The sequence below is a fragment of the Salmo salar genome, chromosome 20, assembly GCF_965601325.2.
Source record: "Salmo salar chromosome 20, fSalSal1, whole genome shotgun sequence".
Taxonomy (NCBI): domain Eukaryota; kingdom Metazoa; phylum Chordata; class Actinopteri; order Salmoniformes; family Salmonidae; genus Salmo; species Salmo salar.
This window is the reverse complement of record NC_138310.1, coordinates 76,170,690-76,183,722: the sequence shown is the minus strand read 5'-3', so window position 1 is coordinate 76,183,722 and position 13,033 is coordinate 76,170,690. Positions and strand designations below refer to the sequence as shown.

General features: G+C 44.2%; 1 protein-coding gene across 5 annotated transcripts in view; it reads right to left on the bottom strand.

Moving 5' to 3' along the window:
- LOC106581345 (protocadherin Fat 3) overlaps positions 1-13,033 on the bottom strand; it is a 409,058-nt gene that overhangs the window by 125,806 nt on the left and 270,219 nt on the right. For 3 of the 5 annotated variants that reach the window (XM_045703949.2, XM_045703954.2, XM_082966725.1), the window contains exons 6-8: positions 12,427-12,637; positions 10,757-10,825; positions 640-779 (exon numbers count right to left, since the gene is read on the bottom strand). In XM_045703949.2, the coding sequence (XP_045559905.2) occupies positions 640-779; positions 10,757-10,825; positions 12,427-12,637 (420 nt within the window). The remainder of the gene's footprint in view (positions 1-639; positions 780-10,756; positions 10,826-12,426; positions 12,638-13,033) is intronic. The other 2 variants (XM_082966726.1, XM_045703957.2) reach the window with 1 other exon arrangement.

Below are 13,033 nucleotides of genomic sequence, written 5' to 3'. Positions count from 1 at the left end.
AAGGGTAATAAGATATATCGGTATATTTCTTATCAATTTAAAATGGGCTCCTTCTCTATCATGATACTGTATAATGGCCAACCCACTATAGAACATGGCACTCCTAACTCAAACAGAGACTGATAAAGAATCTTCACACTAGCTCAGTTTGCATACTAACAATCTTGTTTGGAACGTTCAATCACAGCCTGAACAGTGCGAAGGAACAGAAGAAGACAGGACATGGCAGAACAGGACAGGGGAGGCTATTGTCCTCTGTACAAACAGAGGAATTAGACGTGGGGGTCAGAGAGACAATTACACTGCTAGTTATCACCGTTCGCCGTGTGGCTGATGAAAAAAGTAAAAAACCTAATGTACTTGGGCAAAATGAGAGTGTAGCGTCTGTCCATGAAGGCGAGGTCTGTGTCTGTGGTTACAAAAGTAAACATTGGTAGCATGCATGTGATTTATAATGTACTTTTTGAGGGTGTGTGTGAGGGTGCATTTATGAGTGTTCAGGTGGTAGCAAGCTACAGAACACAATACTAACAGCGCCGCGTTAACTTACACAAGCCAAAATCAACACATACAGGTAGTAGATTTGTCTCTTTCTGAGAATAAATAAATAGGGATATGACATGCTGTGTCATCAGCTACCTGTGTGGCTGCAGAGTTGGTCCCGTCCGTCACCTCCACAGTCATGTTGTAGAAGGAGCGCTGCTCAGCGTCCAGTGGCTTAGCGATGATGATGGTGCCCACACCCTTTTCTATGTCAAACAGGCTGTCAGTGTTACCGCCTGCCCAGGAGGGGGGGATAGAGAGCAGAAAATGTTCGAGACAGAGGGGGAACTGGTTTATTCATCTCTCGCTCTCTTTTCTCTTTCACAAACGTTCTCACTCAATCACTCACACACACTTCTTCTCTCTCTACCTCACACACACCAACCTACTTTTTAATAAGGTGTATGGGTCTGGGATAGTGAAAAACAGGGAAGCACACTGAATTGTGGGTGTGACAGTACTGTGGGGAGTGTATGACCTGAACGATTCCTGGCTCTCTGCCAGGGAATACATAAATAGACAAACACACACAAATACAACATTACACACAAATACAACATTACACACAAAAGCGTACACACATAATCTAACAGGGAGCGGGCATGCACAATCACTCGGATCACAAATACAAGTGTGTGTGTGTGTGTGTGTGTGTGTGTGTGTGTGTGTGTGTGTGTGTGTGTGTGTGTGTGTGTGTGTGTGTGTGTGTGTGTGTGTTTGTGTGTGTATCTTCCAACCAATCTGTGAGTAATTACTAGGTTCACAGAGACCCAACAGGACTGTGACAGACTGAAGTATTTCCTCCTCTTCCTGCAAATAACAATTAAGAGACAGTAAACAAGAGAGCCCTGAAAGACTGAATTAACAGAGCCCTAAAAGACTGAGTTAACAGAGCCCTGAAAGACTGAATTAACAGAGCCCTGAAAGACTGAATTAACAGAGCCCTGAAAGACTGAATTAACAGAGCCCTGAAAGACTGAATTAACAGAGCCCTGAAAGACTGAGTTAACAGAGCCCTGAAAGACTGAGTTAACAGAGCCCTGAAAGACTGAGTTAACAGAGCCCTGAAAGACTGAGTTAACAGAGCCCTGAAAGACTGAGTTAACAGAGCCCTGAAAGACTGAATTAACAGAGCCCTGAAAGACTGAGTTAACAGAGCCCTGAAAGACTGAATTAACAGAGCCCTGAAAGACTGAATTAACAGAGCCCTGAAAGACTGAGTTAACAGAGCCCTGAAAGACTGAATTAACAGAGCCCTGAAAGACTGAGTTAACAGAGCCCTGAAAGACTGAATTAACAGAGCCCTGAAAGACTGAGTTAACAGAGCCCTGAAAGACTGAATTAACAGAGCCCTGAAAGACTGAATTAACAGAGCCCTGAAAGACTGAATTAGCAGAGCGCTGAAAGACTGAATTAACAGAGCCCTGAAAGACTGAATTAACAGAGCCCTGAAAGACTGAATTAACAGAGCCCTGAAAGACTGAGTTAACAGAGCCCTGAAAGACTGAATTAACAGAGCCCTGAAAGACTGAATTAACAGAGCCCTGAAAGACTGAATTAACAGAGCCCTGAAAGACTGAATTAACAGAGCCCTGAAAGACTGAGTTAACAGAGCCCTGAAAGACTGAGTTAACAGAGCCCTGAAAGACTGAATTAACAGAGCCCTGAAAGACTGAGTTAACAGAGCCCTGAAAGACTGAATTAACAGAGCCCTGAAAGACTGAATTAACAGAGCCCTGAAAGACTGAATTAACAGAGCCCTGAAAGACTGAATTAACAGAGCCTGTGTCAGAGCTCCAGCCGTGAACGGGCCTTAGTCTGAAATGAGACCACTAAGACCGGCTGTAATTAAACCACAGCCTCATCTCTGCTACCTAATTGATTTAAATGGACATTTTGGCCTCACGTGGATACCAACTCACAGCTCAGAGTGTGGGAATGTAATTTGTAAGTGCGATGTAAGCATGCGTGTATGCATGTTATATGTGTGTATTTATATGTGTGTCTGTGTGTGTCGTGTGTATGAAGGTAAGAGAATGTGAGAATGTGTCTGCTTGTCTGCATGCCTGTGTGTATACTATATGAATGAGGATGTGTGAATGAATGAGATTGTGTGAGTGTGGTTGTGTGTGAGTGCGCGTACTAGCGTATGTGTGTGTGAGTGTACTCGAGGTGCAGACTCAAAGGGATTCCTCCCCGGCGTCTCTGTTTAATAAAGCCATGACCTCAGCCCAGCACCAACTAAGGCTATAACGCTCCACCACTCAACCATAGATGTGTGTCCTATTTGTGATTGGGTTACAATAAACACTTTCAGCTCTCTATCATCTGTCTCTTAAATCATTAGAACTCCAGTGAAGTGGTCCTAATAGCTTTCCTCAAAAGATGTGCAGAAGGAAGACATGAAAAACAGCCACACTCCCTGTCTCTTTCCCTTCACTTCCGCTAACAGTAATCTAGTGCTTTTACGGCTCAGTATGCTGATTAGCATCATATCCGTACCAGATGATTTTACACTCATTAGAGGAGTGCAATATACACTACATGACTAAAAGTATGTGAACACCTGCTTGTCATACATCACAGTCCAAAATCATGGGCATTAATATGGAGTTGGTCCCCCCTATGCTGCTATAACAGCCTCCACTCTTCTGGGAAGGCTTTCCACTAGATGTTGGAACATTGCTTCTGGGTCTTGCTTCAATTCAGTCAAAAGAGCATTAGTGAGATTGGGCACTGATGTTGGGCGATTAGGCCTGGCTCGCAGTCTGTGTTCCAATTCATCCCAATGGTGTTCGATGGGCTTGAGGTCAGGGCTCTGTGCAGGCCAGTCAAGTTCTTCCATACCGATCTCGACCAACCATTTCTGTATGGACCTCGCTTTGTGCACGGGGGCATTGTCATGCTGAAACAGGAAAGGGCCTTCCCCAAACTGTTGCCACAAAGTTGGATATACAGAATCGTCTAGAATGTCATTTTATGCTGTAGTGTTAAGATTTCCCTTCACTGGAACTAAGGGGCCTAGCCCAAACCATGAAAAATAGCCCATTATTCCTCCCGCACCAAACTTTACTGTTGGCACTATGCATTAGGGCAGATAGTATTCTCCTGGCATCCGACAAAACCAGATTTGTCTGTCAGACTGCCAGATGGTGAAGCATGATTCATCACTCCAGAGAACGCATTTCCACTTCTCCATAGTCCAATGGCTGTGAGTTACACACCCCTCCAGCTGACGCTTGGCATTCGCATGGTGATCTTAGGCTTGTGTGCGGCTGCTCGGCCATGGAAACCTATTTCATGAAGCTCCCGACGAACAGTTCTTGTGCTGATGTTGCTTCCAGAGTCAGTTTGGAACTCGGTAGACAGTATTGCAACCGAGAACAGACCATTTTTACTCGCTACGTGCTTCAGCACTCAGCGGTCTCATTCATTTGAAGGGGTGTCCACATACTTTTGTCTATATACACTGCTCAAAAAAATAAAGGGAACACTTAAACAACACATCCTAGATCTGAATGAAAGAAATAATCTTATTAAATACTTTTTTCTTTACATAGTTGAATGTGCTGACAACAAATTCACACAAAAATAATCAATGGAAATCCAATTTATCAACCCATGGAGGTCTGGATTTGGAGTCACACTCAAAATTTAAGTGGAAAACCACACTACAGGCTGATCCAACTTTGATGTAATGTCCTTAAAACAAGTCAAAATGAGGCTCAGTAGTGTGTGTGGCCTCCACGTGCCTGTATGACCTCCCTACAACGCCTGGGCATGCTCCTGATGAGGTGGCAGATGGTCTCCTGAGGGATCTCCTCGAAGACCTGGACTAAAGCATCCGCCAACTCCTGGACAGTCTGTTGTGCAACGTGGCGTTGGTGGATGGAGCGAGACATGATGTCCCAGATGTGCTCAATTGTATTCAGGTCTGGGGAACGGGCGGGCCAGTCCATAGCAACAATGCCTTCCTCTTGCAGGAACTGCTGACACACTCCAGCCACATGAGGTCTAGCATTGTCTTGCATTAGGAGGAACCCAGGGCCAACCGCACCAGCATATGATCTCACAAGGGGTCTGAGGATCTCATCTCGGTACCTAATGGCAGTCAGGCTACCTCTGGCGAGCACATGGAGGGCTGTGCGGCCCCCCAAAGAAATGCCACCCCACACCATGACTGACCCACCGCCAAACCGGTCATGCTGGAGGATGTTGCAGGCAGCAGAACGTTCTCCACGGCGTCTCCAGACTCTGTCACGTCTGTCAAGTGCTCAGTGTGAACCTGCATTCATCTGTGAAGAGCACAGGGCGCCAGTGGCGAATTTGCCAATCTTGGTGTTCTCTGGCAAATGCCAAACGTCCTGCACGGTGTTGGGCTGTAAGCACAACCCCCACCTGTGGACGTCGGGGCCTCATACCACCCTCATGGAGTCTGTTTCTGACCGTTTGAGCAGACACATGCACATTTGTGGCCTGCTGGAGGTCATTTTGCAGGGCTCTGGCAGTGCTCCTCCTTGCACAAAGGCGGAGGTAGCGGTCCTGCTGCTGGGTTGTTGCCCTCCTACGGCCTCCTCCACGTCTCCTGATGTACTGGCCTGTCTCCTGGTAGCGCCTGATCTGGACACTACGCTGACAGACACAGCAAACCTTCTAGCCACAGCTCGCATTGATGTGCCATCCTGGATGAGCTGCACTACCTGAGCCACTTGTGTGGGTTGTAGACTCCGTCTCATGCTACCACTAGAGTGAAAGCACCGCCAGCATTCAAAAGTGACCAAAACATCAGCCAGGAAGCATAGGAACTGAGAAGTGGTCTGTGGTCCCCACCTGCTGAACCACTCCTTTATTGGGGGTGTCTTGCTTATTGCCTATAATTTCTACCTGTTGTCTATTCCATTTGCACAACAGCATGTGAAATTTATTGTCAATCAGTGTTGCTTCCTGAGTGGACAGTTTGATTTCACAGAAGTGTGATTGACTTGGAGTTACATTGTGTTGTTTAAGTGTTCCCTTTATTTTTTTGAGCAGTATATATAGTTTACATGAAAATAAAGGAAAGTGTACAGTATTAAGAAAAATAAGCCGTTCAAGAGTATTCAAATTCAACCATGGAGGCTTCAGAAGGCTGAGTCTGTCTGTCTGTCTGTCTGTCTGTCTGTCTGTCTGTCTGTCTGTCTGTCTGTCTGTCTGTCTGTCTGTCTGTCTGTCTGTCTGTCTGTCTGTCTGTCTTGTCTGTCTGTCTGTCTGTCTGTCTGTCTGTCTGTCTGTCTGTCTGTCTGTCTGTCTGTCTGTCTGTCTGTCTGTCTGTCTGTCTGTCTGTCTGTCTGTCTGTCTGTCTGTCTGTCTGTCTGGAGCCATCCTATATGACCCAACCAACCAAACGCTCCAATTCGGGAAAGGAGGAACTGAGGTTTGGCACGGCAGCAACCGGGCAGACAGAAAAATAACAGTTCCCTTCCACCAAATTATAGAGGGGAAACCGAATCCTCCGCAACAAGGCTGTTATTAAACCCTCTGTTGAACGCTAAAATTGCTTCCCTCAGTCTCTCCATTCAGATTAGTAAGGGAAGCCGCTCCAGTGCTTAAAAACACTCTGGCAGGCAGGACAACCGATAAAGAGGCATATTTATCTTCCTTTCAACGAAGGAGGAGGGGATGAAGATAGCGTTTGTCGTAAACAGATAAAACAAAGCAAATGAACAAATGAAGAGGGAAATGAGGACAAGCGTCACACTGTTCGGAAATGAGTTAATGAGTACAACAACGCCTTCTTTAACCTATTGGGGCTCGGGGGCAGTATTGAGACATTTTGAAAAAAATATGTGCCCATTTTTAACTGCCTCCTACACCAACTCAGAAGCTAGGATATGCATATTATTAACACATTCGGATAGAAAACACTCTGAATTTTCTAAAACAGTTTGAATGGTGTCTGTAAGTATAACAAAACTCATATTGCAGGCAAAAACCTGTGAAAAATAGATCAAAAAAAAAATGTGAATTTTGGGACTGTACTATTTAGTGTCATTGTTTTATAGATACCATAGTGAGAAAGGATTCATTTCGCAACACCTACGGCTTCCACTAGATGTCAACGATCTTTATAAAGTTGTTTGAAGCGTCTATGATAAACAGAGAGCAAATTAGAATATAAGGAAGTTGACATGTCATCACTTCATTTTTTGGCGCCTGCGCATAAATCTGAGAAACGTGAGTTTGTCATCATTTTTTATCTAGACATAGGATAGGTTGTGTGAAAATATTACTGATGTTTAACGTTAAAAATGGACCAAAAGATTAATGCTAAACAACATTTGACATGTTTGAACGAACATAAATAGATTATTTACTAGGTTTTTTTAGCTTTTCGGCGTGATTTTACCAGCCCCCCACCACGTTTTGTGGGAGCAGTACTTGGTGTTATTTGGACATAAATTATGAACTTTGTCAAAAGAAACCACATTTGTTCCGGACCTGGAATGCCTTCCGGACCTGGGATCCTGCCTTCTGATGGAGATAATCAAAGGTAAGGGGGTATTTACAATGTTATTATCGATTTTAGATGATGCTAACTGTATAGCATAGCCTGTTGTTCTTAGCATAGCACCCCGTTTATTGCAAAATGTGATTTCCCAGTAAAGTTATTTTGAGATCTGGCCATTCGGTAGCAATTACGAGATGATAATATATTATTCTTTGAATGACAATATTATAATTTACCAATGTTTTCGAATAGTAATTTTGTTATGTTCACCGGAAGCATTTCAGAGAAGAAAAAAATCTGAATTTCACGCTACTGTAAAATGCTGTTTTTGGATATAAATATGAACTTGATGGAACAAAAAATGCATGTATTGTATAACATAATGTCCTAGGAGTGTCATCTGATGGAGATTGACAAAAGTTAGTGCATAATTCAAGCTGGTTTCTGCTTTTGGTGACGCCTGACCTTGAATTGAAAATGGATGTTTGTACTTTTGTGGCTATGTACTGTCCTAACATAATCTAACTTTATGCTTTTGCCGTAAAGCCTCTTTGAAAATCGAACAATGTGGTTAGATTAAGGAGATGTTTATCATTTAAATTGTGTAAAATAGTTGATTGTTTGAGAAATTGAAATTATTAGATTTTTGATGTTTTGAATTTCCAGCCTTGTTAGCAATCCCGGCTCGGGGTTCATTGCTAACCTGTAGCCCCAACAGGTTTTAACTAGCTTTAATCGGTTGAGAAAATGGCTAGGTTATAGTGCGTGGTTGAGTGAGTGGTTGAGTGGTTGAGTGAGTGAGTGAGTGAGTGAGTGAGTGAGTGAGTGAGTGAGTGAGTGAGTGAGTGAGTGAGTGAGTGAGTGAGTGAGTGAGTGAGTGAGTGAGTGAGTGAGTGAGTGAGTGAGTGGAGAGCCTGGGATTTCTGGGATTGATTGGTATAGGCTGGACAGGGGACACAGGATAAAACTGAATTGGCATCATTTTCACGGTCATGCTTTGTATGGATTGACTTGACATATAGAACCCAGCTGTCTGGATTGACTTGATATATAGAACCCAGCTGTCTAGATTGACTTGATATATAGAACCCAGCTGTCTGAATTGACTTGATATATAGAACCCAGCTGTCTGTATTGACTTGATATATAGAACCCAGCTGTCTGAATTGACTTGATATATAGAACCCAGCTGTCTGGATTTACTTGATATATAGAACCCAGCTGTCTAGATTGACTTGATATATAGAACTCAGCTGTCTGAATTGACTTGATATATAGAACCCAGCTGTCTGAATTGACTTGATATATAGAACCCAGCTGTCTGAATTGACTTGATATATAGAACCCAGATGTCTGGATTGACTTGATGTATAGAACTCAGCTGTCTAGATTGACTTGATATATAGAACCCAGCTGTCTAGATTGACTTGATATATAGAACTCAGCTGTCTGGATTGACTTGATATATAGAACCCAGCTGTCTGAATTGACTTGATATATAGAACCCAGCTGTCTGGATTGACTTGATATATAGAACCCAGCTGTCTAGATTGACTTGATATATAGAACCCAGCTGTCTGAATTGACTTGATATATAGAACCCAGCTGTCTGGATTGACTTGATATATAGAACCCAGCTGTCTGAATTGACTTGATATATAGAACCCAGCTGTCTAGATTGACTTGATATATAGAACTCAGCTGTCTGGATTGACTTGATATATAGAACCCAGCTGTCTGAATTGACTTGATATATAGAACCCAGCTGTCTGGATTGACTTGATATATAGAACCCAGCTGCTCAGAATATAGTGTAGGGTTGTGGTGGCTCGTCTATAAGAGGACAACTCCATGATGTGTTTATAGGATGTGGTGGCTGGGTGGTTGAAATGGCAAACGTTGAGTGGTTAAAACGGCATCCATTTGGATGGTGTGTGTGTGTTTAGGAGGTTGAATAGCAGCTAAATAATAGTCAAATGGTTGTGTTATACTTTCTGGACAGTAATACGTTTAGCAGTGGATTAGTGTGTGTGTGCAGGCACATAATTAACTGTGTGTGTGTGTGTGTGTGTGTGTGTGTGTGTGTGTGTGTGTGTGTGTGTGTGTGTGTGTGTGTGTGTGTGTGTGTGTGTGTGTGTGAGGGGAATTCAGAAGCAGTTGTACATGTTTGTGTGTATGTATCTGGTATGTGTTTGGAGAGTGTGTGTGTCTGTGTGTGTGTGTGTGTGTCTGAGGGGAATTCAGAAGCAGTTGTACATGTTTGTGTGTATGTATCTCGTATGTGTGTGTGCGTGGTATTCTGGTGAATAATGGCCTGTGATGTGGGGGGGGGTCTGGCCCCGTAAATCAATCACAGTGTTTAGCCCCTCTACTCTCACCTGGCCCCTGAGCCCACACACACACACACACACACACACACACACACACACACACACACACACACACACACACACACACACACATTTCTGGGCACTTCACTCCATCAATAATCCCTCCATCCCTAAGGCTGCACCACCTACGTTTTCCCTCTCTCTCTACCTTTCACTAATCCCCCCTCTACAATTCTCTGCCCTCCATTTCATCTTTCCTTTAATCACTGAAGCTGCTCTTCTCTCTTCCTCATCTGACCTCTGCTCCTTCGATCTATCATAAGTCTCTCCTCTTTCTCCTCTACTTTCCACCTATTTTCCCTCTAGCCCTCTCTTTATTTCCCTCACATTTTCTCCTGTCCTCTTTCTCTTTCCCTCTCTTTATCTTTATCCCCCTCCTTATCTCTCTCCACCCCTACCACTCACCTCTCCCTCTCTCTCCATCCTCTCCCTGTTGGTTCCTCTGGTTGGAGAGGTGCCTGTGGCAGAGCAACAGACCGTTACAGTGAGGGACTCTCTCTAACCAGGGGCACAGTGACCATGAGCTCACCCTTGACCCACAACTCCCACACCTCCCACTAACCAGCCATCCGCTTAATTGGGTCGTCAGTGGGATGTGTGTAATAATATAGTGTGTGTGTGTCTGAACGTGTGTGTGTGTGAGTGCAAAATAGTGTGTGTATTTTATGTGTGGGTAAGCGTCTGTGTGTGCCCATGGGTGTGTGCCTGCATGTTCCTGCATGTGTGTCCCTGTGTGTGTGTGTTTCCGCCTCTGTGAGTGTGTAGTGTGTGTTGCTCACAGCTCAGGGGTGGTGGGCATGATGTTTCCCCAAACACTGATGCTTTAGCAGGCCATTAAACACAGCTGTCACCAAGGTCGCTCAGGGGTCATTGCCATGGCAGCAGTTATGGGCTTCGCTATAAAGGGAGATCACAGGGTCTGATAGACAATTTAGTACAGCAAGGAATTTCTCCAAAACGAATCACTTATGTTAACCTTGGAAGAAAGGGTTACAATGTACATTATACAGGTGGGAAGCACACACAGACACACCAACACACTCTCTAATGAGCTTCTGTGTGGGATGTACATTATAAATTATTTGTAAAAGCACACAAACACACACATGTACACACACACACACACACACACACAAAACACAAACTTCTGTGAAGGGAAAACACCTTTCACCTGTCCAGCCCCCTTTGTCTCCAACCAACCAATCAGAAGAAGGCGTGAGCAGCACTGGGCACACAGTGAATGATGGGAAAAGCACAGGTGAATGATGGGTAAAATAAAAGAGGAAGCAAAGGAAAAGGAAGCAGAAAAAAGCAGATCGGAGTCAAACTGAGATACCTTCTGTGGAACAGTTCCTGCCACAAGCGGTCTGCAGTATATAGAACATCTCCCGGAAAGGCCTGGGACCTTCCAGACACGAAGCATTGAGAGAGGAGAGAAAAGGGAGGGAGAGAAGAGGAGAGAAAGGGTGAGACAGGGAGAAAGGAAAGAGACGGGGTGAAGGGGAATTGGAGAGGAGGAGAGACAGAAAGGGGGAGGAGAGGGAAAGAGAGAGGGTGAGGAAGGGTAAGGGTAAGAGGGGAGGGGGAGGAGGAGGAGGAGGAGGAAAGAGAAGGTGAGGAAAGGAAGAACAGGGAGATATATAGTGCAAATGGAGGAGGAATTACGAGGAGGGAGAGGGAAGAGAGAGATGTGATCCCAGAGGAGAAAACGAGTGAGGCATTGAGCAGAGAAGAGAGGAGAAGAGGAGGAGAGGGGCATACAGGAGAGTAGAGTATTAGGCCAGAGAGAGCAGCCATAGTCAGAGAGAGCCTAGAGCTGGAAGAACAAGCCAGAAGGTATCTCCAACTGGAACACACACTGACCGCCACTGCTCAGTGACAACAAAAGAGAGATGGATCATGGAGCATTCCTGGAAACGCGGTCCTGGCCGTGTAGTCAATCCACTTGTCTCTGGGCTGAATGCTCTCAACATAAACTCACCTACCCACAGTACAGTTCGGCTAGAGAACTATCAGCTTTATAAATATTATATTACATTATGTAAACAATTGTTATATAGATGGACCACAATCAAGTCATAGAAAGGGTTACAAGTTATGGGCATAATCATATTAACTCTAACAAAACTTATATTCTAATAAAACTAAATGGGTTTTGCAATATTGATTAAATTAATTAAAATAATTAAAGCAAGATTAAAACTGACTGGCTTTAACAATAATTGATTCAGGAAACGATATGGATTTGACAAATGTCGCTGTTCGTTGGCAGAAAAATGCAGATACGTAAACTAGATATTACATAATCTTGTTGAGCGTTTTATGTGGATAAAATTGGACTTCAAAAGATCAAAAAGTTTTCAAATGAATGAAATACTTGTAAGTGTGGCATGTCCTTGGCATTTCAAGCCTCTTAAAGGGACATTGCACTGATCTTACACAACATTCTTTACCATGAGAATAAGACAGTAAATTGTGTCTGAAATCAGCATGTCAAAGACATTCTTAGCAGCTGAAATTGGTATAATAAGCTTAATCCTTATGGTAAAAAAACAGCATGAATATTTAAGCACTTTAAAGGGGTAGTTCATTTCAAAATGTAAGTTTGTCAATGTTGTCAATCTTCCAAAGAGAGTGAATTAATTAAGCACATGGCATTTCTCTCCATTAGAGTTCCTGGCAGGGACTTTGAGACATCTCAATTGCTTCTCCACTGACATACAGACCTTTACAGCCGGTGGTGTGTGCTAAAATCGCCATGGTGACCGTGGGATGGCAGAGGAGAGAGAGAGACACGCTGGCAACAGAACATGCAGTGAGGTCACAGTACCTGAGCTGGGCCTCACGCACAAACACGCACATCAAACCAAACCAAACCGTCAGCCCAAACACCATGCACCAATAATGGTACATAACCTACCTGACTGACAGCCACCTCAGCCAATCAGATACATCGCTCCCCCTAACAAGCCCTCCACCAGCCCCCGCCTCTGGGCAGTGCCTTACCTGTGATGTCAAACCAGAGGGGGTTGGAGCTCTGTTGCATGGAGACCACACCCACTATCTCGGCCACCTTGTCACTCTCCATGATGGTGAAGTTGTAGTACTGCTCGTCGAACAGCAGGGGGGCCACTGAGGCCGAGGGCCTACGGATCCACTCGATGTGCAGGCGGGCCGTCGACCACTTCTGGGGACGGCCATTATCTGTGGCTTTGATCTGGGGATGGGGAGGAAAGAAGACAAGGAGGAGGGAAAGAGGAAAAGGATTGGAGAAAGAGAGCGTTACAGACAGAAAGAGAGAACAAGGATCAGAGAAATGGAGGGGAGGTGATAGATTTTCACATTAATTATTATTCGTCACAGAGAGGGTGAGAGTGGCGAGAGGAACGCCAAAGGAGCCACAGACGCATTATAGACAGAGTGATATACTGTAGTGTAGCAGAAAACATCATGAAATACATTGAGAGTTCATAGTTCATATAGCCTACTTCACAAAAAGGAACATTTTACGTTTTTATATTTGTCTAAGTGAAAGATAGAAGAGAACAAGATAAAAGAGAGAAGAGAGAGATGGGGGAGAGAGAGTGGGTAAAACAAGACAAAGAGAATGGTA